At 42.9% G+C, this 25,000-nt stretch overlaps 2 protein-coding genes across 2 annotated transcripts in view; one reads left to right on the top strand and one right to left on the bottom strand.

Annotated features, from left to right (window-relative positions):
* LOC120803742 (filamin-C-like) overlaps positions 1-738 on the bottom strand; it is a 37,694-nt gene extending 36,956 nt beyond the window's left edge. The window contains exon 1 of the mRNA XM_040152582.1: positions 714-738. Coding sequence (XP_040008516.1) covers positions 714-738 — 25 coding nt within the window. The remainder of the gene's footprint in view (positions 1-713) is intronic.
* Positions 739-786: 48 nt separating this feature from the next.
* Positions 787-11,600, top strand: LOC120803747 (coiled-coil domain-containing protein 136-like). Its single transcript, XM_040152596.1, has 7 exons — positions 787-1,123; positions 1,685-1,759; positions 2,197-2,496; positions 4,714-4,831; positions 5,466-5,682; positions 6,482-6,616; positions 11,508-11,600. Exons 1-7 carry the CDS (start codon positions 787-789, stop codon positions 11,598-11,600), a joined length of 1,275 nt encoding a protein of 424 aa, XP_040008530.1.
* Positions 11,601-25,000: the final 13,400 nt, after the last annotated feature.

Consider the following 25,000-nt stretch of genomic DNA (forward strand, 5'->3'; position numbering starts at 1 on the left):
TCAGGATTCAGGTTTCACTTGATTCCAAACAGGACGTGTTTTATTCAAGAGTCGACGCAATCGGCTGCAGGAACCTCTGTTGTGTTTTTCTCTGTTGTTTTCAGCTTTGGTAAATGAGTAACAGCTTTTTTCCCCCTTTGTAAAAAAATAATTTCTATTTGTTTCTCTTATTCGTTGCAGACTGAAATGAATCTCAAGAATAGTGACAGCATGAAAACGCAGAACTGAATTAAAAAAAAAAAATAGCTGAAAACAACGAGTTAAAACAATCTGCATCCTGCTGGTAAACAGGGGAGTTGAAATAAATCTCAGGCTGAGCTCAGAAGTTAGAAATACAACACATAGAATATTATCAGGAGGAATTTAGAGGACGACTTTCTGTGCTTCATGTTCTAAATCTGTGTTTTTGTTCTGGTTTTACTGACCCTCACTATCACAACCTGTCATGTGGATTTGTGTCTTATAGCAAACATAATACACACAGCAGGTAGTGTTGTGTTTTCCGGTTTGAGGCCAGGACACACAAGTTTTATACGTGTTCAAGACGTTATTCTTTTCGGTTATCCTTTTTTTAATTCTCTGCGCTCAGAAGCAGTGAAGGAACCTTCAAAAAGGTTCCTTCGCTTCCTTCATGTCACAACCGATCTGTGCTTTTCTCCGGCACCGCCACCAGATGGAGGCACAGGACGCAGCAACTTAAATTTGAAGCTTACCAGACATGAACCTGTTCTCTCCCATGTGGCTTCTGTCAGAGGTTGGTGGAGCTTCAGACATTTAAAGGTAAAGATGTTAAATCTCCCGTCCACAGACGAGCTGTGTGAGCTGAAGGTGGAGAAGCCGATCACGTTGACAGAAACGCTGACGGCCAAAGAGAGGGAGTCTCTGGAGGAAAACTACGACAAGGAGGAGACGGCGGGAGACGGGGAGAAAGGCCAGCAGGAGGAAGAGAGAGAGAAGGAGGTGAGGGAGGAGAAGGGGGAGGACGAAGAGCTCGGAGGAGGAGCGAAGGATGAAGAGGAGGAGCTGGAGGAGCTGAGAGCTCAGGTGCTACAGCTGCTGCTGGAGCTGGAGGAGACCAGGGAGGTTTCCCAGAGACATGAGGAGAGTTTCATGGAGCTGCAGGGTCAGTGAAACACGTTAACACCACCTAAAGCCACGCATTGAACTCTTAAAATGCAAACTTCAGTTTGGTATTTAAGAAGCAGATGTCGTCTGCAGTCCGCGTCTCGCATACGCTGCAGTTCAGAAGATTAAAGGCTTCAGTTTTATTAGGAAGAGGAAGAGCTACCGTTAAAAAGTCAGGAAGTCAGGAATATTCGCGATGTTTCCTCTGGAATAATCACATTATACTGCATTTAACAAAAAACAACTCGCTCTGAATTCTCAAATATCCAGTTACAGCAGGCTGCTGTGGAAAATTAAACATGAAATTAGACGTTTGATATTTACTAACCAATCAATTACAGGAAGCTTCTTTCAAAATTAAACACCAGTTTTGTGCTGTAAACAAAAGAAAGATATGAGAGTTCTAACTGATAATTGTTTTCTGATTTCTTTTTGCTATTAAAAATAGTAAAAAGAAATCCATGGATTAATAACACCGACAATCTGCCGCATTCACAAATCTAAATGTACAAGTTCAGTTTGTTCAGTTTTTGTTGTACCTGCTCTTCTTCTCTCTCAGGTCTGCTGGACGAAGAGCGACTGGCGAGCGCCCACCAGGCCGAGAGTTTCACCAGACAGATCCAGAGACTGCAAGGTTCCAACACACACTTCAAACGCTTTATGCGAATTCTCCACGTAGATTACAAGCATGAGGATCCAGATTCAGGTTCTATACCTTCTCAGGTGAAGACGAGAGAACATCAAATCCATACAAAAAAGACTTTCCAGAGATGTCTCCACATTCCTCACTTTGCGAAACGTCTTCATTTTAGAAAAATGTTGTTACTGTTATGTTGTCCAGAAATGTCCTCGTGTTCCAAGAACACACTCGCTTTCAAAAAATACCCTGACCTCACAAACCAAACCACCAGCAAACTTCCCCGCTTTACAAAAACATCCTCTAGAAAAAAACGTCCTGACCGTCCAACACGTCTCTACTTTCCTCCGACTAACCAATAATATTTACACTCCTCGCAAAGACGGGAGTCAAAGGGCGCCCGCTCCTTTTGAATTCTGATTCTCCTCCTCCAGCCCAGCTCCGGTCGGTCCAGGAGGAGATGGACAGTCTGGAGGAGGAGAAGGAGAGCGAGCTGGAGGAGGTGCAGGAGGAGCTGCGCTCGGCTCAGGAGGAGGTGCTGGTGCTGCAGCAGGCGGCCGAGGAGGCGGCGGCGGAGAGGGAGAACGACATCGCCTCCCTGCAGGAGGAGCTGTGTCGGCTGAGGGCGGAGCTGCAGCGTCTCCACGCCACGGCGCAGGAGTACGAGCTGGAGATCACCACGCTGAGAGCCGAGATCAGCATGAAGAGCCAGAACACAGAGACTCTTTCCCACGGTGAGCGACACTCGGCCGCTTGGACCCAGTTTACCTAAAGTCTTTTATCATTTTACCGTTTTTACAATTTAGGTTTAAATGTTGAGGTCTGTCCTTCATCAGCCAACTGGTAATGTCAGGAAATCCACGACTGACTTGGTTCATCTAAAGGAGGAGTTGACTCCTGAGAGTCAGATGGAAATGCAGCCGTACCCCTCAGAAGTCTCTGGCCTTAGTCCCTGTGCACGGTGTCCTTTCATTCAGCACAACCTCAGCTGCCAATGTCCCTCCAGAATAAAGCTCCAGAAATCCCCCTTAGAAACCACAGGGAAACAGAGACTGCAGAACTTCATTCAGAATCTTCCTGTTTTTAAGTTTCCTTCAGTATCACAGTGACCCAGTGACAGTTGTCTGAATGTCAACGGCTACACTGAGAACAGGAGCTGATCACAGCTGGTTCAGCAGCTTTTAATGGGACTGTTTGACTGAAATCGAACTAATATACTGTAGGTTTTAAAAAAAACAGGGCTCAAGTTGTAGCCCACAGCTAACGCCCCTGAAGCATTATGGGAAGTGTAGTTCCAAAAACCTAGCGAATGAGACAGGGGTGGGTGTTTGGGGGGGTACACATGTGTTTTTCTGGTCACAGCGTGTGAAGATGATGTGAGAATTAGTTGGTGGACTGTAGAAGGAGTTGGTGACGCGACTTTTAACAAACCAGTGCTCCCATTTTAAACAGCTGGTCCGGACTTGAGCCTCACAGTTAACTGGGGCCGAGTGTGAAGGGGGACTCATCTGACTGAATTTCAAGGTTGTTAAACTTGAAGAAGGGAGAAGCACAGTCCTGTTTTTAGTAGAGGACCGCGGCTGACACCCCGACATGGTCTGACACTGCAGACCTTTCAGCTCTCCGTAGAAGATGCAGATTAACAGTTCAAAGTGCGTATTAACCATGAGAAGTGTTTAGCGCCGATACGGCTCTGTTTGTCCTCGTCATTCGGCTGCAAAGAGGCGAGTCAGACTCCCACGGTCCGATGCAGCATTTTAACTCGCAGCATCTGGAGCGAGACTGGAAACAGAACCGTCTTTGTGCTCAACAGGCTGAACATTGATGATGTACAGGCGTCAGTGGGTGATCTCGTCATCTCGGTGCCTGTTTTAGACCTGGAGCTCAGCGTCTCCATGACATTCAAATCAGATTCTGCAGAATAAAACCCGGCACCTCGTTAGTTCAGCAGCACTGAGAAGGGAAAGTGTCTGGTCCGGTTCTGTTCGCTTAAAGATGTTTCCCCCTGTGGGGGGCTGTGAACGAGGACTGGCACAGCTGTTTGGTGCAGGAAGTTCAACTAAATTGAATTCCTCACTGGCCCAGAAAGATGATGTGGCCCAGACAACAACGTTAAAACAATCAGATTTGTTCTGTTCTATGTGATTCTGTGTGTTTCCAATGGTTTTATGCTGCATCCTCTAACGTCTACTTTGATGTTGTAACCTCCACCAAGGAGCTCATGTTTTCACCCGTGTCAGCAGGATTACGTAAAACTACTTAACCAATTTGGACCGAACGAGGTGGGGGGACGGGGCCTGGGCCGGGGCTGGGGCCGGGGCCTGGGCCGGGGCCGGGGCCTGGGAAGAACCCGGCCCAGGTCCAGGAATTTTTCTCTTTTATCACTTTCCTCCACATTGGTCGCATGTTTGCGCTCCACTGAATGCCAGTCTAGTTTTATCTGCTTTTTCTTTGTCCTGTCTGTTTTTGTTTCATGTTTAACATCAACCTGCCTTTTGGCTAAATCGGACACAGTTACACCACCGACGTTACTTAGCATGTGTCGTCCCTCATTACAACAGTTTGTCCACAGGGCTGCGCTGATTAAAAACCAACGGCACAGTGACAAAACTAAACGATGACTCCTTCTGACCATTGGAGGATAACTAACGTACTTCAAGTCAAATAGACACCAGGCCAGCACCAACTTCAGTCATGCAGCAAAGAAATGTTAGGCGATGAATCTGAGAGCAGATTTTTAGCTCCACTAGTTGTAAGGCTCAGGAGACATAAGTCCTCAGTGTGTCGTTCGTTCTGTCCAACACCTTCATCTTGTGGCTGTAGTGACCTCTGCAGCCTCCGGGGGACGCCGACAGCATTGCTGTGCCGGCGGTGGACTCCTCCTTCATGGTGTTCTGGGTGTTTCCTTAAGGTGAATGTAATGAGTGTGAAAATCTTTTGTGTGCGCTCAGGTGAGATGAGTCAGCTGAGGGACGAACTCCTCGCGCTGACGGACGAGCGTCAGTCTCTGACCAGCCGCAACCAAGAGCTGAGCAGCAAAGTGGAGCAACTGCAGCGGCAACGGGACGCGTGAGTGGACCAGCCAGCTGTCACCCACACTGCTGGGGACCCCTGATACTTAATTACAGATGTTGACAGCGATCAGGCCTCTCTGACTGCGTGTCTTCGCAGTCAGACATTCACAGGCAGCACAGCTCAGAGTCAGATAGGACCAGGACCAGGACCAGGATCAGGACCAGGAAACCTCTCTAATGATCGAACTCAGAGCTGAGTCCGTCAGAAATTTGCCCGAGATTAAAGATCATATAACATAATAATAATCTGAGTTTTAAACGTGTAATGGATTATTTCACTGTTTCATGGTTCTGTATCTTATATGTATTTATTCCTATGGTTTCCTTCAAAATACCTTCTTTTTTAAAATTTTGAACACTTACAGCCTCCAAATACAAAGGCACATCTTTTCTGCAAAGAACATACAAAGACCTTTCATTTAATATGTAGTTCGGTGGTAAATGGAAAACTTTGGCGTGATCCACACGCTCTCGTGCGTCACAGCGTACGGCTGTGACCTCCTCACAAAACTTTCAAAATAAAACTCCTACAGTGTTTGTGAAGCTTGAGGCAACACCGATGAGTCTAATAATAGAGGACTACGGTCATCTACACCTTCTTCTGAACCACCTTTCCTCCTGGTGTACAGGTGTGATGACGTGTACCTGGCAGTCAGAGTGGAGGGCCACACCGAGTGTGAGCGGGAAGACCGGATGAAGCCGGACTCTTACATCACTCTGTCCCAGTCCGGTCCCGAACGCCAGGACCGACCCCCAGTCCAGGAGAGGGTCTGCAGCTCAGAGCTCAACGTCCTGAAGGTCCAGCTCAAAGAGGCCGAGGAGACGGCTCAGAAAGTTCAGAGAGAGGTAACGGGACAGCAGACCCATGTGTGTTAAACTGAAGCAGAACTGTGAGATATGATCAAAATCCCCCAGTATTACAACATCGTGTGTGCACTGCCAAACACTCGAGCGCTGAGTGGTGAAATGTTTAACGTGTCTGACTGCAGATTGAGGTTTTGCATCGGTGCATTTGTTTGTCTAAAACATCTGTGGCCACAACACAAAATTCCTCTGAGATTCTGATGAGGGTAGAGTTGAAATGAGCTTTCCAGCACCCTTTCCAGAGGTTGTTAGCGGGTCCTCAGTGGTCTGCAGACGGTCTGAAGACTCCAGTGCAGTACGAGACATCTTACAGTTGAATAATAAACAAACTATGTAATGCCTCTAAAATTACACATTTATTTTGCATTTCTTTTAGTTTGGTGTTACTTACATGCAGACACAAGTGTATTTGCAATCAGGCAATATTAGCCGATATATCTGCCCGGACAATTTGTGGATTACTAAATATTGTGATGTAATGTGCTGGTCACTATTGTTTGGATGAAAACAGCTTTCTCCTTTAGGCAGAGCCTGACGGATGCTGGATTTTTGAGGCTCATATCGACATTTAAAGTTACAAAATCTGATGAGAATGTTTTGACTGAGCAGGACGTTTCAGACCAAAAAGAGCCTCATCGATGCCTCCGGTGGACAATCTGTGTAACGACAGAGCTGTTTCTGAAATTACAAGCGTGACAGAATCATATACTGTTTGTGCGGACAGGTCGGCGGTGAGCTCGTGTCCGGCGACAGCTGTGGCTCTAACGTTTCTCTCTGTCAGTGTGACGGTTTGAAGGGCGAGCTGGCGGAGCTGCAGCAGCTGTACGACAGCAGCCGGCGGGAGCGGGCGGCGCTCGACCAGGAGCTGCAGCGCTGCAGGGCCGAGCTGCAGAAACTGGTGGGCAGGAAGTCACAGGTGAGAGGTCGAAGGTCATCGGCTCAGGTGCTTCTGGGAGTGGGGTCGTCGAATATGATTCCTGACCTTAGCGCAGTTGAGACCGTCTTTCCTCGTGCTTAGAAATCTGTCGTAGTTGTCGGACAAACTGGTGCATTGGTGCGCTGGGCATCAGGTAACGGTGTCTGCAGAAGAAATGCAGCTTAGAGTCTCTCTCAAGCTGAGGGGATAAGGTAATTGTGTAAAATAATTTAACAGTTCGAGGTAAGTGCAACACAGTCTACACCAGGAAAAATCTCTCCGTACACTCACTGCAGCCTGAATGTGGATATTCTCCAGATCCACACTCCTCTCATGACGTCTGTCTGTCTGTGCTGTGTGCATGTGGGTCGACAGAAGCTTCGGCCTAAACGCTCTGCGGGCGCCTCATCGGTCGTGCTGCTTTCTGGTTTGCAGTAGCTGCGGCTCTGCTCATGTAGCCGATTTCTGAGCGTTTGGTTGCGAGCTTCTTCTCAACATCTGCTGGGCACTCTGTTTTCGTCAATCTTTCCGTTTCTACTTCCGCTAAACATGCCGCCTCCTGTGCACAGACCCCGGGAATCGGAGGTTTACTTCAACTATCAAACAAAAACCATAAGGAAACGGAGCATACTGTCAGTAAGGGTTAGTCTGATTGGCTGATAACATAGCATGTGTGAAACATCTCCTTACAGACGGTTCAATCCAAACATACAGATTTGGATTCTGTTTGTCCGACCTCACCACCCTCCAGAGGTGTGGACCGGAGTCACTATTTCATTGACTGACCCTACTGGTCAGGACTCGTAACTCTACTTCAACTTCAACACCAGTGACCTGTGTCTTCCTTTGACTTGAGCCCCAAGACTTAAGCAATGAGATGCCCTCCCCGATCCCAAAGCAGAGGGGTCCTGGTGTAAAACTGAGCTGGACTTGGGACATGAGGGTCGGACTTGGCCCCGAACTTGCGACTTGCCTGTTTTGACTCGAGACTTGACTGAGTGACTTGGAACTTACCACGTGTCTTTGAAACTCTAAGACTTTAAAACAAAATTTTACTCATGTGATTTGAGAGTTAGCTTGGCACTGGATTTGGATCTTTACCGTCAAGACTTGTTCGTAAACTTGTGACTTGAGACTTATCAGTCTTAACCTGGAACTTGATCTGGGACTCGCCTGTCTTGGCCTGGGACTTGGCTTGGTACTTGAACAGTTGGCCAGAAGTGGAGCCTGACGGTCATGACTCGACTTTTCTGACTTTTGTCATGAGACTTGACAATAGACTTGACTCATCTGTCTTGGCTTTGGACTAAGGACTTGACTTGGGACTTTAGTCCAGAGATTGGACTTGAGTGCCAAGAGACTGAACCTGGGGACTTGATTGGGGACTTGTAGAACAGTGACTCGGTCCCACCTCTGCTCCTCTTCATCCTGTCACGCGCTCACATTCTTGTTCTCCATGGTTGTAGTGGACCTGGTGGTGTAACCGCCGCTCGGTGCTGCCGACGCTTCCCGGGGTGATTTGCCAGAGCAGCTCTTCAGGGTGTCGGCAGAGATCTTTAAATGACAAGATGCAGATGTTTTTAACGTGACTCCTGCGGTGATGAGCTGCCGTCAAAGCTCTCCATCTTGTCTTTAACCATCTTTGATGTCGGTCTCTAATTGCCTGCTTTTTCTTCTTCCTTCCTCCCCCTTCATCGTCATGTTTTTATCTGATTTTCCTCACGTTTTGTTTCACACGAATTTTACACAACAAACTTTATCAAATTCTCTGTAAATTTGATGGGTTTCGATGCTCAACCCGCTTGCCTATCAATCTGTTTCTCTTTTCTTTTTCTGTCCATTATTTTGTTCTTTTCCTGACCCTTCATATCAAATCACTTGTTTTTGTTTGCTCCGTGCTCGCCGTTGTCCCTCACACCCTCTGACTTTTTTATTATTCTGATTATTTTATGGTTTTATTTCCTCTTAATACACTCCCCTCTCCATCCCCCCCTACACTCCTACCTTTTGTCTTCTTCCCAGAACTGCACTCGTCCGTCTGAGCCCCCTGTTCTCTCCATCCCCTTCTTAGGAATGATTGTTATAGTGGCCTTGATTTGGTGCTGGTGGGAGGAGATGGCATCCTAGAGGGGACCAGGTATGGCCATGCCCTTCTTTCTCTACCAGACACTCTGCTTCTCTTAGTATCCCAGAGTGGCTGAAACCTGAGGTTTAATCCAAGATAACTGCTTCGATGTCACAGTAGTTGTTCCTGACCTCACCCTGCTCTTGTAGCACTAGTGTGACCGAATTTGATGTGTGTTATCCTTAAAGTGTAAATTCCACCACAAATTAACGAGCATATTTCACTTTAAGGCCTCGGTGTGCTTCAAACGAACTAGCTGGAATGACTCGCTGTCTGACCTCGAGTCAAGTCAGACGGTTTCTACCTATTCTGGAAGGTGGCGTGAAAAGACGCACGTTGGATTGATAGTCTGAAATTTTTTCCACAATATCTGATCGTACTCCAGCACGGACACGCACGGATGTAGACCGGCACGTGGACAGCGGACGTGTATGTGCTTCAATACATACTACAATCATGGGTACGCGTATGCAGATGCGGCGGTGTGCGTGTAGTATGGACGGTCTGTGCGATCACAAATTTTGGGCTGCGCGCACACGTGTTCACAGGGATCTGCACGGACCCTAGTGGACTCGGGCAGGTGACCAACTTTACGTCACGCAGGCCTCGCGATCATGTGGAAACCATGAATCGGGTCACAAGAGTCGGGTCATGTTTGAAAAGAAATGGTTTGTATGACGTGTTATTCGACAAACTCTGAAGGCTGAACTGCTCATGGCCGTTTGGTTTAAATGTGGGATTAACAGAGCGCATTTTCAGACAGGCTCTCTGAAGACTCTCATTCAGATCACACCAGTCGTTCACGTGAAAAGTCACAGAAATGGTTTGTGTTGAGGATGAAAGAAAACCCCGTCCACTTTCACAACTTCACACAGCTGACCAATCACTGAGGGACGTGGGGCATTGCCGGATCGATTGTTTTGGAAAGTTACAAAAACTGCTGGATGCAGCCTCTCGTTTCCACCTTCAGAAATGTGAATTCAGATGCCGTCGGATGACCAGGCACTTTTGTTTGAAGCAGGCTGGAGCCTTAATACGATACGTGCTCAGGTGGTTTCAGTTCTAGTTGGATTTCATCTTGGACAAATTACGTAGTTTGTAATTTGCAGCTTCCAGCAGGGATTGTACGACTTGTGTCTTTAAGTCCGTAGGTTTAGATTAGGACTTTTGGGCCTGCCAGTGTGGGGGTGTGAGTACTGAGGACTGACTGACTGCGTGTGTGTGTGTGTGTGTGTGTGTGTGTGTGTGTGTGTGTGTGTGTGTCAATCGTTAGTGAAGCTCAGGGAGTGAAGATCTGTTTACAGGGTTACTTTTAATACAACAGTGTTTTAGTCACTGCTAAAATCACACACACACACGACACCACTGGTTTTATAGCGTTTACTTGTGTATGGAAGCTCATTACTGCCAAATATAAATACATGTGAGGAATTTGTAATGATTTAAAAAAAATAAAAAAACAAATCTCATACATGGTGTATTCAGAAAGTGTTCAGACCCCTTTAGTTTCGTTACATTTTTTACATTTTTGCCCTCATCCATCTACACTCAACACCCCAAGATGACGAAGCAAAAACAGAATTTTAGAAATGTTTGGAAAATTTATTAAAAAGGAAAAACTTAAATATCACATGGACATAAGTATTCAGACACTTTGCCATGAAACTTGATATTTTTTAAGTTTTCATCATTATGGGGAACTGAGTGTAGACTGAGGGGAAAAATGGGGTCTGAATAATTTCTGAATGCACTATAGTCACGGTATCTGCAGGTCTTGATAAACACTGAACACTGAAAAGGCCTTAGATGTTATTAAAAAGTCTGAAAAGTTATGAATTTGTGGTTTTCATTTTGTCAAAATTCTTTTACATATTTCAAACATGTAATATGCTGATTCAGTTTTGACTCACTGGATCATATTACTCTGGGTTGTCACATTTATTTTTGCTTTTTGATGATGTTTACTGTTTTGAAAAGCTGTTTTCCCACAATGTGATATCTGAGATAAGCATGCTACGTTAAGGGTTTCTCTTAACATGATTTACTGAGTTGACTGTCTTCAATTTGAAATTCCTCGTATTTATCTTTGCTTTATATTTTTGATAATCATACGTACTTTTCAGTGAGTCTCGTCTCATCTGATACAAGGGTCTAAGGATAGAGGAGGTCGCATGCTGTACAGATTATAAGAACCCCTGAAGCTAAGTTGTGCTATTGGGCTGTATAAATAAATGTGACCCAACTTCAAAAAGCTGCGTTTTCCCCGTCAACACTACCACGTGAGATGAGCATTTTGAAATTTGTCCAGTTTGGAGAGTTAGTGCGGACATGGTCTGAAAACCTTAGCTCTTAATTAGGGCTGCGACGATCGGTCGATTAATCGATTAGTCGGCTTGTTGAGGGACAGAAAATTAATCGGCTTGTATTTTGATGATCGTCTAGTTGCTTCGGTAATTTTTCAAACCAAAGACGCCAAATCTCTGGTTTCAGCTTGTCAAATGTGAGGATCTGCCCTCTTTTGTCACGTAATACTAAATTAAAAAACTTTAGCTTTTGGACCATCGAACACGTCACCGTGGGCTGTAGGAGATTGTCAATGCCATTTTTCACAATTAAAAAAAAAAAAAAAAAAAAAAATGTACCGAAAAAACGATTTTTATTTTCATTTATTTTAATATAAGATAATCTGATCATTACTTGCAGCCCTACTCTTAATTGAACTCCAGACTCGCTGTAACTCCCTTAATGTTGTTCCCTGTCTGTCAGCAGACTGACGCTGAAGGCTGGAACCTGGCGGTGGCAGCGGTGGCTGTGGCAGCCATCGTAGTTCTGGTCGTCCCCAGCTTCACCAGGGCCTGAGGACTACACTGAGTGTCCTCACTGAGAACTCTGGGACTGTGGGATTGTGGGATTGCCGTCACCCATCCAGCACTGCCCTCATACATGTTGCCGTCCTGATGTCTGCTTGTTGCATCGCTCTGTTTAGTGGGACGTCACTGCCACGGCGGTTTGACCTCAGCGCCACGGACGTCAGTGAGTGCCGGAGAGAAAAGCAGTAAGATCGTTAAATTCGCAAAGTCGTCCATTGGGACTCTTTAACTCTTCCTGCAGGTCAGCGCTGTACAGAAGGTCAGCAGATAGATTTAATGTGGTTTTCAAACATCAGCCATCACTATCCACGAGTCCAACTGGAAGTTGTCATTCTCTGTTATTTTTTAAGATCGAAAATAACCAGACGTAAATCATCATCACACAGGGATTTTTCACCTGGATTTTATGGCCCTGCACATGTTCAAAAGTTGTTTAACAATAGTGACACAAAGAGATCTGAAACAAAAGAGGTCCTTTTATATAGATGTTACTCATTAAAAGCTGCAAATGCTTTGGATTTGTAGCTTTATAGGTGTAGCGTGTAATCGATAATCAGTCCGTTATGTTTTTTGTCAATTAACGAATTGTTTCAGCTCTAAAATTGTTTGCCTTATATTTCCATTACTGGATTAAAAGAATATTTTGCACTTGCTGAGTTACACTGATGATGGAGAAAATGGTAGCAGATCAAATCTAATTGTTTAGTGTTTAATACATTAAGACTCTGCTTGAGTCTTGCGTTATGCCGTATGTTTTCCTATGTGTTTGTCCAAAAATTGCCAATAATGTAGTTTAAACAGTTTATTTTGTAGCATGAGGGGAGGTTTAAAGAAAAATTAATCCCTTTATCGATCAATTTAAAATATATATATTTAAAATATCTGTATTTGTATGTTCACAGTGCAACAAAACTGGTGTGTACATCTAAAAAAGAAAAAAGCACTTTTTAATAATTTGTTGGAGAAATCATTTGTGAGAGAGAGATTATTTGTATGAACTGATTTCCCTAAATCAGTTTTAAGCTAAGATTGTGCCAGAGTTGCTTTAAATTTCAAAAGATTTTTGCACAGCATAGTATAACAGTTAGTTTTTATGATTTCGGGGGCAGATATCTCTTAGTGTTTTTTGGAAAAGCGTATAGAGCACAATATGTTGTAGAAAATATGTTACGAATGTTAAGAATGAAAGTAGTGTTACCGTTACTAAAAATGTATATTTTGTATCTTATTTATGCAGATCAAACTTTATTAAGATATAAAAGATGAGCGCATGGTGGAAAATTAAAGATTTTGATGAAAATTTAAAAAATTGAATACTCACAATAGTTTAGCTCTGATACAGCCCATTCGGACAGGGTTGATATAAATTATTTGCCCCTCCATAATTTAACACCACTGGTAAATTTTAGGAGGTGCTTCTGTGTACAGTCATTAACCTTCATCATCAGCAGATTTATCAAAGTATTTAATTACTACTATTAATATCAGTATTCATTAATTGCCTTTAATGCTTTTACGGTATGAAATTGACTGGCGTCTGTGGAATGAGTACAAATAGTGATTTTAGTTAATAATTTATTTAAATAGCTTTTCTCATTACGTTCGACATCTCTTTTTCAGGGAAGATTTGTTAAAAAACATTTGTGATGCAGATATCACTTATGTGAATAGTAAACTGAAGATGACCAAGTATAGAGCCTTGAGGGACACCTTGACTAATGGTTTCTTGATTTGTAACTACTAAAGGTTCCTGCTTCAGGTCTACCTGGAAAGATAGTCATAAAACCAATGGGCTTTTCTTTTCTTTTCTTTTCTTTTCTTTTTCCTGAAAAGAAAGTTGTTGTTTTTTCCTCCAGTAGAAAATAAGAAAGAGAAGGGTCGATCCTGTCCGAATGGGGGCGGTAGAGATGCTGTTAACGCTCAAATCTCAAACCCCAAAGAGAAACCAATCTGCATTCTCACCTACGCTTACATTTAAGTTGGTCTCTTAAAGATGCCACAGATCTTTCTTTTTTGTGACCGGTCAGAATGAACACATTTTTTATTTTTTATTTATTTTTTTGGGAATGACGAAATCACCCCATCCTCTTTTTTGCACATAGAGAAGTTTCAGTCTGTAAATGGATCTTGATAGAGGCCTGATATAAGTTTACATTTAAGTGGTGACCAAATAATAATAGAAATTATAATAAGATGTTTAAATGACTGTGATCCTGTTTAGTTTGGAATCAGGTATTTAAACTGTCAAAACTGTTTGTCTTGATTTGTGATGATGATGCATGTGACTTTTACCAAATAATTACCAGCTTCAAAGAAACAGACATTCCAGTTTATTTACAGTATATGACGCTGTCGAATAGCAAAGAAATAACAAACCCCTCCCTGGGCAAAATATCTGAAACACGGTACTGAATTTAAAAAAAACAAAACAAACTGCACTGATAGATGAAATATGTATATGGCGGATGAAGTGGCATTAACGTGACAAAGCAGGCTTTTAACGAACTGCGGGAATTTAAACTGAATTAAGTCACATTACAATTATTTATTTAGTATTTGATGATTCATGTGATTAATAGCAGGACATTGATTAAGGTTAAACCGGTCCTGTATTGTTCTAAATGATAAATAGCATGTGTCATTGAGACCTTTGTACAGTTTTTGCATGACAGTTAGACATGTAGCTGCTTTAACGAGATTATTACTAAAGGACAAACAACCGATTCTGTGACATACCGTGATAGTTGTTTCGATAGTTTGGTTGAAGAGGTGGCTGGCTCAAGATGTACATGGTCAAACACTTGACATTTATTTTGCAGGGTTTTCTTGGAAATGTGTGGAAGCCCATTTCCGCCAGGAGAATAATAATTAAAGCGATTTTAAAAGGAATGAGAAAAATAAAAAACTGATGGTAGCTCAAATCAATAAGACACTAAGTCGACATTTTGACTTAAAGTCAAAATAATGATATAGTAAGTTAAAATTTTGACTGGTTGATTACGCCAAATTTTGAGAAATTCAGTCAATGTTGTAACTTACTAAGTCGAAATTAATGAGATATTAAGCCAAAATACTGATTTACATAGTACCCCATCATTTATAAGCATTTGACTTATTGTCTCATAATTTAAACTAAGTCAGAATTTTGACTTACTATCTGGTGAGTTTTACTGACTAAATCTCATCATTTTAATTAAGTAAATGAAAATATAGCCTAACTTTGAGTTTTTCGTTTAATCTGTTTGGTTTTTCTTTATGTGGTGTATCTGGGCTTCCACAGAATTGACGCTTCAGTCTGTTGTAGTCTTTACTGTTGTCTCTGTACGTCTACCTGTGTCTTTATATGTCAATAATGTGTCAGGACGTTTGATTTTACATTTTATTTGTAACTTGCAGAGCTTGAGCTGACAAACATCAGTGTCATCGAGTAAAATGTTGTAAAATGTGAACACTAGTACAAATTATGCGAAAAGAGTTTTGGTTGCAAGTGTGGATGCTGACTGAATAATCGTTAATCAGCCTCTCAATAATCTGTCTTTTTCTTTTTTCTTGCTAGAAGCTGCATGCAGATGTTACTCTGTACAAACGCTGCACCTATCTATCTTTCTTTTTTATTAATACTTGGTAATCGTTTGCGCTGTATTGCACATAGTCATAGTTGGTGCTTGTTTTAAAGGAAGTTATTTTTCATACAGCTGTTTAGACTGTAGTTAAGATGCCGTCAGATGTTTGCCAAAAAAATGTAGCAGTAGAAATAGAGTCTGGGGATGGACTGATTACTGGTTTGCCGATATTTACATTTCGATGCAAAAATGCAAATATTTGCGGCATAAATTTTGTGCGGAACAATACCTACCAAGTAGGACAATACTTTATGCTTTTTGTTTCTTTACAGATTTCATTGATCAATTGCTCATTTTTGGCCGGAACATTGCTGCAGAAAAAATAACTCTGAGGGCTTTTCCTGTCGCATAGAATTACATGTTTGGTGTTTAAAGAAGCAACGGAAACACAAGGACCTGCTTGGTTTCGTACGAACATGTCTCATGCAGATTTGGACTTGCTGTACAGAAACATTTCCAGAAGGTCTCTATGTTAACACTTTATATACAGTTGCAATCAGAAATATTCAACCCCCTCACCTCAGAAGGACACTATAGTGATGTGGATGAAAGATAATGACAAATGACAAAGCACCTCATTAAACAACAAAAAATATTTGATACTTGATATTTGAGTTATTTTGACAACCAAAGTTGACCTGACTTTGAAGTTCAAAAGAGAAAGGTAACTCTTTCAACACGTGCATGCGCAGTATTAATATTAAGTGCAGCTTCAGTCCTTTGTGGCGCATCCTTTAGCTTTTATAACTTCAAACAAACGTTTTCGGTAAGTGCTGACAAGCCTCTTACACCTCTCGATCGGAATCTTTTGCCCATTCTTCACATGCAAAAGCCTCTAGCTCAGTGATGCTTGATGGCTTCCGTGCTGCAGCTGCCTTCTTTAAATCCCACCGAAGATTTTCAATCGGATTTAAATCTGGTGACTGACAAGGCCACTCCAGGACGTTCCAGGATCTTTTTCTCAACCAATCTTTGGTTGACTTGGAGGTGGGCTTGGGATCATCGTCTCGCTGGAAAGTCCAGTGATCACCAAGGTTTAAGTTGTCAACAGAAGGCATCACGTTCCTCTTTAAAATGTTCTGGTATTTCTGGGAATCCATGATGCCAGGTACACGATCAAGATGGCCAGTTCCTGCCGCAGAAAAACAGTCCCACATCATCGACGACCCACCTGCATGCTTGACGGTGGGGATGGTATTCTTCTGGTCATAAGCCTGGCCTTTCGCACGCCAGATATACTGCTTGTCCACATTTCCAAAGAGGTCCAGTTTGCTTTCATCAGTCCGTAGAACTGTCTCCAAAAACTCTGTAGTCTGATCCAAATTCCTCCTGGCATATTCTAGTCGACTTTTGATGTTCCTTGTGTTCAAGAGCGGAGTGCGTCTTGGAGTCCGGCCATGAAGCCCTTGTTTAGTCAGTGCACGTCTTATGGTTGCCACTGAAGCACTTGTACCAGCCTTCATCAGGTCATCCTGTAGGTGTCTTGCAGTCACACGGGGGTTTCTCTTAGTTGTTCTGACTAAGTTGCTAAGGGCCCTTGATGAAATACTGGGCTTTCTTCCACGGCCAGGCAGGTTTGCAGCTGTTCCATAAGTTTTAAACTTCCTTATAATGCTCCCAATGGTGTCTCTTGGAATATTACATTTTTTTGGAAATCTTCTTATACCCAAGGCCCTTCAGGTGTGATGAAATAATCTCCCCTCTCAGCTTTTGTGGAAGCTCCTTTGTCTTTCCCATGATTGCAACTCACCTTGAATACCTTCATGGGTGGGGTTTATATATGCATCATAGCTGAAGCAAACGAAGGATCATTATAGAGTTCTCAAAGGCTTAATTATGTTTCAACTCCACTTTAGGCCATAAAAACTGTCAGACATCTTTGAAAACCACAATATTATATAGGGGTTGAATAATTGTGACATGGCTATTTTAACAATATACTGTTACATACAAATACTACATCTTGCATTTTCTGTGTTGATTTTATGTATCACTCAACTCATGAAGAAGTCATCCGAAGCAGAATCTTGCTCTTTGAGAAAACTTTAATTGATAAATCCTTAAAAACTTGGGGAGGGTTGAATATTTCTGATTGCAACTGTATGTTTATGAAACACTGTCCTGTAATATTCCCTAATCGTTGTGGTTCTCTTCCAAAAACCTCCACAGATGTTCCATGAATGGCTTTATACTGTAGAGACCACATCTTTTTACCACACAGGAACAGTGGAGGAATGTTTTGAAAACCCTTTTTTTGGTTGCCTCAAACCACAAATCTTTGAAAAATTGTAAGGAAATTAAAAAAGGCAGATTATTTGGCTGTTAGTTTAAATCAGAGAATATTCCTTAGTGTTATCAGAAACCTAAATCAGTCCATCCTTGGTGTTTTCATGACGAATGTAAGCTACTGTAGACACCTCAGTGTTGCATGTTAGGTTTAGATGAGTAGTGAATTTGCATGAAATAGAGGGGGTAGGTTTAGTAGATTCAGCTTTAGAATTAGACAGTGCTCACTGAATATGACAGTGGCGGCGTGAGTGCTGTAATCCGGTACTTCTGCTAGTCGCTGTCCACCGTTTTATTACTGTTTTCTGTTGTTACAAGTTAAAAACAGTCTGATGTTGTAAACTCTTCTCCAGAGTTAGATGTTTCTGATGGATCAGTTTCATCTGTTTGACAGGAGATGGATCCACGACATGTTAGCTCAGCTTAGCACAAAGACTGGAAGTAACTCCACATCTGTCTCATTTACGTGTTGTATGTTGTTGCCGTGGGTAGCTGGTGTACAGGTAACATAACCGATTTTACATTAGGTTTTCGTAACTTCAGCTAGTTTAGGTTTGGTACAAACAGTTTGCACATCTAACATTATGCTTAGCTGCTTGTTGTTAGCTGTTATGGTAGTTACAAACAGTTGTCTGATCTTTTTGTTTGTTTGTTAGCTATTTTCATACCTAGAAGTTTTTAGCTTCGCTTAGCTTAGCACAAAGACTGCACGCAGAGTGAAGCATGTAAAATAATTTTGAGATATGCTGTTTTACCTTTGTAATATCTGTTCAGGGAAAACAGATGAAAAGGAACTTTTTAAGCTAACTCATTTACAGTTCCTTTTTTTCTGTTGATCAATGAGAACTTTCCCTGTTAAATAAACAATTAAAATACATAAAAATAAAAGTTACATCATCATAGTCAACACTATGTTACGTGTGTATAGCTAGGCATTGTTATGGTAGCTACAAGCAGAATATTCACCATTATACCAGTTGTTTGTAGCTAGCTAACTAGCATATGCAATGTAATGGTAGTTATTTGTAACTTGTGTCATACCAAGATGTGTTTAGCTTAGCACCAGCTAGCTGTATGTAGCTCGGTAATGTTACAGCAGCCATTTTTACCTTATCAGCAAATAACTGGATGTGTTTAGCCTAGCTTAGCGCAAGGTTTGGAAGCAGGAGGAAACTTTTAGCCAGTGCTGCCACAAAACATCTTGCACAATCATCTTGTTTGAAGTTTTTATCGCTAGTTAATATTTTGGTAGCTACAGTTGACATGTCTGTTATGTTAGCTCCTCTTAACCACCTGACGTGGTAGTTAGTCAGCATATCGGGCATTAATGCCAGCTGTTCATAGCTAGTTGCTGTTATGGTAGTTACAGGATATCGAGCATGTCTGAGGCCATGGCATCTGTTCGTAGCCAACTAGTAATTTGCCAGAAAACATTTAGACTAGTTTAACTCAAACTGGAAGGAGGGAAAACTGCCTGCCTAGAAAAAGAAAAATGCACCTTCACAAACTCCATGTCTGATGTATTTGCTGTGTCTTGTTTATTTAGCGAGCGTAGATATGTAGAAATGTAAATGTAAAAATGAAACGTTGTGGTTTTACTAGCAATTAGCTTTGGAGCTATTTGTTGACCAACAACCGTTGCTAGGCTAGCAGTTTCCCCCTTCTTCCGGTCCTTTGTGCTAAGCTAGGCTAACACGTCCTGGACCTCTCTCTGTACTGGACACAGAGATGAAACTGATCCATCTGAAGCACCTGACTCTGGAGAGGACAGACGACGTGACGATATCAAAACGTGGGACTGTTTTTAACTCTTCAGATGCCTCCTCAGGCTGTGTTTCTGTGGGCCCGCATTAGTCGCCGTCCAGTGTCAGGTGCGCTGAGGAACTCGGGTTTTAGTTTGGACCAAACCCTGAGTCAGAGTAGACCAGCATGTTGTCACGTGGCTGCTGTTTGAAGTGATGGGTTATTCTGTTTCTGTGTTTCCTTGTCTCTTCTTGGTTTCTGAAAAGGACTGAACACGGAACTTAACTACTGATGTTTCTGCACATTGTTAATGTCTGTATTTTTATGTGATGATTTTGTTAAATGGACCTGTACATTTTGTAAATGAAGAGACAAATAAAAAGTAGTTTATCCTTGTCTTTAATGTCCCATGAAGGTGTTTGTTAGGTATGTTTCTGTTTTTTAGATTTTCTCATACAATTTGAATATATATTGTCATATTTGTATAAGGTCACTAAACCTTATACAGGTACAAATTAATTTTATCAAAACTGAGGTGCATCACAATGAACATTTTGCCTGCTTATTTTTATTTTCAAGGAATCTCTTACATCGGACTTTATCATCAAATGCATGAACAAAAATTAGTAGAATCTTTCTGTAACCTCGACAAGTTTTTAAAAATCTTGCTTATTCTGTTGTTGCAGTGATGTAACTTTTACAGAAACTAGGGCACAAAAATGCACTTTGTGTGTAGACCAGAGCCTGAAGAATTATGAAGTGGAGATTAAACAGAAGCTTAATATACAGAACCTTTTTAATTGAATTTACTTTATTTGATGTTACGTGATGCAATGCTACGTTATCTTGTTGTTCCATGTAACGTTACACTTATTTAATTTTATGTCATGTTCTTTGACATTTTCATTTCATTTCACCAGGTTCCATGATGCTATTTCATGTGAAGTGCGTTTCACCATGTAATGTTTTATGCTCTTCCGTGTTTTCTGTCTTATATTTTCTGTTGCATGTTATGCTTCGCTATATTACGTCACATTACATTACAACTCGCTGTGTTATGTCAAGTCAAGTCACGTAACGTTTACACTTCGTGTTCCTCCACATTACAACTTTGTTAGATTATGTTTTATGTTCTGTTCTACCACATGATGATGTTACAGGCTGTGCATCTTCTGCAAGCAAGATTGTAACCTGTATGCAGAAGGTGGGCTTTTATTATTAGAATTGAGTATGCGTCTTCTATAACGGAAATATCATTTGTAGGTACAGCTGTACATCTAATATCTAGTCTGCAAATGAAAAGTGTCGCGTGCAGAAGACAGTAATTTGGATGCACAAACAGTTTGATGTACAGTTCCTCCTCTTTGGACGTTTTTATTTTGTGAGCTCAATGTACAGATCTTGTGTTTTTTCCCACAGGTTTCCTGTGGTTCCCCACAGGTTTCCCACAGGTTTCTGGACTTCCGGGGACTCTGTGCCAAACATCCAGCCAGGGTAAGGAACACACATTAATGGGAGAAAGTAATGTCAGAATGTATTGACACTTATTGATGATTGTTATTAATCCTGTTGTCGTTGTTATCCATGTGCCCCTGTGGGAGCACCAGAGGCCTTTGACCACAGACACTACTTGAATCCTCTGAGAGCATCATGAGTGAATCACTGAAGACCTCAGCTTAAATTTAGTTGGTCTCTATATTTACAGGTGTCTGGCTGAGAGGTTCAGAGCTGCTGTTTTACCCCCATGATGACAGAAATATGACAGGGCCGGGGGGGGGGCATATTTTCAGAGTGTGCTGCACATTTTACCTCTTTGTGCTATTTTAATATTTTTAAAAATAAGCAGCAAAGGATCACAACTAAGAAGCTGCAACCAGATCTTCTATTGTAAAAATCAAAGGATTATAAGAAAAATCTGAGTTATTTTCTGTAATCTGACAAATCCTTTAATTAAAATACCTTGATGTATCACAATCCATGAATATATCCATTAATCCTCCCCCCGAATCCTATTAAAATACCTAATAATTTACATCATTATTGAGTAAATTAATGGAATTTAAGTAAAAAATTAAGAGATTCAGTTCTGTAGTACTGAAGACTCGATTGGTCACAATTCTATTAATAGAATAAACTATGAAATAAATAAATCAGTTAATAAATTGACCATTAAATACCAGCCATCAAATAGTTCATCAAAATATATTAAAAATATAAAATAGAGCTGGAGTGTAGTATTATGACTTTCAATGGATGCCCACCTGTTTGGGAGTATGCTGTGTTGTTTATATCTTTGAATTTGATATTTAACTCCATTTATTTCAGGTTTATTTCATCTTTAATCTACTGATGAATGTATTTGTACCCGTCTGGTCTCGGTCCGGATTCAGCCTCCACCTGCCACATCTGGAGCGGTTTAAAATGGGTTTAGTTTGAGCCTTAAAAGACCAAGTAAACACCGCATTTGACAGCCTCCGGAGTCGGTTCGCGTTTGTCACTTTAGAAATAAAGTTTCTGCGTCTCCGACACGGTCATCCGATTGGCTGCCAGCAGATGACGGCACCGGTTCGTGAGCAGCTTTTTATTAACGGGCCCCCGGTGGCTCTCCCAGGTTTGGACCCTCTAAAAATACCCGGTGGTGTCACCGTGGCCGCGGAGCCCCGGGTCCCGCGGTGGTTGGGGGGGGGTCCAGCCTGACCCCGCCCGCCGCCCCCCGCCGCCCAATGAGCTGCGGCCTCCGTCCCTCAGTCTGATCAGTGGATGCCCGGTCTATAGTTGTATATGGTCATGGCAGGGGCATTCCTGAGAGTCCAGCGGAGTGACGCCGAGCTTTTTAAACCTCAGATCCACTTCTCCTCCACCCGTAGATCCGACTGTCTCCAGGCCGCCGCCGCGCCGCCGCCCGCGCGTCATTACCCGGACCCAGCAGCGACCGAGTCCGGTGGAAGAAACTCCCTTTCTCTGCTGCTCTCGTCCTCTGCCTCTGCCTTTCTTGATAGTTCACTCCCACGGGAGCCCGTGGCTCACCCAGCAGACTGGATCCGCTGACTCTGGATCTGCTCTCTCACCGGAGCGCGTGCTTTCACGCTTTACGCAGACTTCAGTGAAGTGTGTCACTCCCAGCAGGCTTGGCACTGCCCCTACGGCCCCGCTTCTCCCTCTTCTTTTCTCTTTTTTCTGCCTTTTCTTCTCTTCCCACTCCGCTTTCTGCTATAAAAGGGGGGCACCATGATGAGCAACAGCAGCTACGTGGAGCCGCAGCAGCTGCCGCCGCAGTTCTACCAGAGCACCGCGGACATCGGCGAGGAGGAGGAGGAGATGCCGGCCACCGAGAAGGACCTGGCCGAGGACGCTCCATGGAAGAAGATCCAGCAGAACACCTTCACCAGGTGGTGCAACGAGCACCTCAAGGTCCTCAACAAGCGGATCAACGACCTGCAGAAGGACCTGAGCGACGGGCTGAAGCTGATCGGGCTGCTGGAGGTGCTGAGCCAGAAGAAGATGTACAGAAAGTATCACAGCAGACCCAACTTCAGGCAGATGAAGCTGGAGAACGTGTCTGTGGCGCTGGAGTTCCTGGAGAGAGAGCACATCAAACTGGTGTCCATCGGTGAGTGGCCCCGGGGGGTTTGGGGAGGTTTGACGCACACTTTACGCACCGCGAAACGCACAGCTGAGTAAAAACAAAGTGCGGGAGGGAGTGTGAGTGGTTGTCGGGTTGTTGGCAGACTTTGCAGAATATACAGTTTGCTGATGGACCAGGGTTTGGTCGTGAATCCAGTCTGCACATGTCCGGTGTTTGTCGGAGCCGATGAGCTGGCCGCGTTTCCAGAGATCGGGAGCAGTCTGAAGGTGGTGGCCGATCTGCCGGACCGGTGTCTGTGCCTGAGCCGCAGGTGTTAACGGCTCCACTCGACACCCGCTGATTGGTCCACGGGTGTCTCATCACCTTTCAGGGTTTATGTGCTCGGTCATCCTGTCAGATGGAAAGTTTACTCGACAGCCTCCTGCCAAATACGATTCGTTTACCAACGAAAGTCATGAAGAAAGTTTGAGAGAATTCAATATGCTACATTTTTGGAAGTAAAAACCCTTTGAAATGTACCAGCTAATATTTTCACCTTAATACAAAATAAAAGCTCGTTTAATTAGGCCTAATAATTGGCCTATGTGTAACCCCCCCCCCCCCCAATTTTTAAGGGGGTTTTACCCATTTAAAAAAACCCTTGAGCGTGGCAAACCGCAAATTAAGACACTGCAATATTACATTTGATCAATGAATCCATCAACTGTTGTTTTAAAATCTAGTTAAAATACCTTTATTACCTTAGTTTATGCTTTAACGAGCAGTTAAAATGCATCCAGTATAGGCCCAATGATGATTTTAAGGCTGTTTAGTAAACGAAAACCCACTTAATCCATCCACAAAACCCGTGAAATCCCCTCAGACTCAGTTAATCGCATTATGAATTGGCCCCAGTTCTGGAGAGTATCCTGTAATATTTACCTTGTACCAAAACATCACTGATTTTGAGGTCATTTTAAGGTGGAAATCCAGGGATGAATTGTAATTTGTCGACCCCTTGAAAATCCCTTAATCCACATAAAAACCCCTTTGAAAACCTCTTAAAATATTAGAATCCACTAGTTAACCCAAATATCTGCGGCAACTCTAGTAACTTTAACCAGGTAACAAAGCCACCTTTGAATTTGAGAAATTAAAGCTCCTTTAAGTGACAGATTCAGATGCTGCTCGTGCTATCTGGTAAATTTTAAAGGTTTTTTTTTGCCCCGTTAAAAACCCCACATCAATGCACAAAACCCCATTAAAGTCAATACCATCCATTGATTAATCCATTAATTATCTCTTAAAACCAACCTCGACGAGCTTTAACTACATCTTCAACAACGTGTAAATTAATGTTATTAGAGGAGAGGAGGCGAGATATAAATCAGACGGACTTGGGGCTGTTGGAAGGTGGATTTTCTCTTTTGTCTGCCGAGTCTGTTGCATCTATCAGCTCTTTTACATTCTTTGTTCAGCTGAAAAAACAAACCAGTCGAACATTGAGGAATTCTTTCCAGCGCTCCAGAAGAAACGGTCTCATATCTGAAACGTAAAATATGTCATGAAAAAGCATCATTTCCCCGAATTCTCACGTCAGCGGCTGTGATGACCCCCTGGATTCCTGCGGCGGGCGTTTGAGGTTTGGTGTGGTGATGGTTCGGACATGTGATAGGTTGTTTGTATCGGCCAGGGAAACAACTGTCCGCCGTGTCCAGTGATCAGTCGGTCTCAGCTGTCACACGCTGACCCGCCGTGTTGGTAGTTTTGCCTGGATGAAGGGGGGAAGGAGGAGGATCTTTCCAGAAGGTTGAGCCTCCAACAGATCTGAGATCGGTGTGTCAGATAACAGAAGAACACGGACGAACGTCCCCTGTGCAACTCAAGTGCGTTTGAGCCGAGCCCTGAACTCGCGTCCAGATGCTGAACTACAGGAGAACCCGTACTTTGAATCAGGTCTACGGAGACTCTGGGGTCGTCCAGGTTGTGAAATATCTGCCGTCTCACTGCTGGTAAAGGAGGAGGCTAGTGACATTTTTCCCCTGAAGAGACCAAGACAGATTTAAGCTAAAAACAAGATCTGTCTGTGGAACCACAACATCTGAGCCGTGCACTTACAATACACTAAAAACGTGTGTTGATGACCCTTTCGTTATCTCGTATTGACGGCGG

This window comes from Xiphias gladius, chromosome 2, assembly GCF_016859285.1.
Source record: "Xiphias gladius isolate SHS-SW01 ecotype Sanya breed wild chromosome 2, ASM1685928v1, whole genome shotgun sequence".
NCBI classification, from domain to species: domain Eukaryota; kingdom Metazoa; phylum Chordata; class Actinopteri; order Istiophoriformes; family Xiphiidae; genus Xiphias; species Xiphias gladius.

Excerpts from the sequence above, each read along its gene's own strand:
- LOC120803747 (XM_040152596.1), top strand. The coding sequence starts at position 787 with ATGTTAAATCTCCCGTCCACAGACGAGCTGTGTGAGCTGAAGGTGGAG. Across the intron at positions 1,760-2,196 it reads ACAGATCCAGAGACTGCAAG|CCCAGCTCCGGTCGGTCCAG; the intron begins GTTCCAACACAC and ends CTCCTCCTCCAG. Across the intron at positions 6,617-11,507 it reads TGGTGGGCAGGAAGTCACAG|CAGACTGACGCTGAAGGCTG; the intron begins GTGAGAGGTCGA and ends CCTGTCTGTCAG.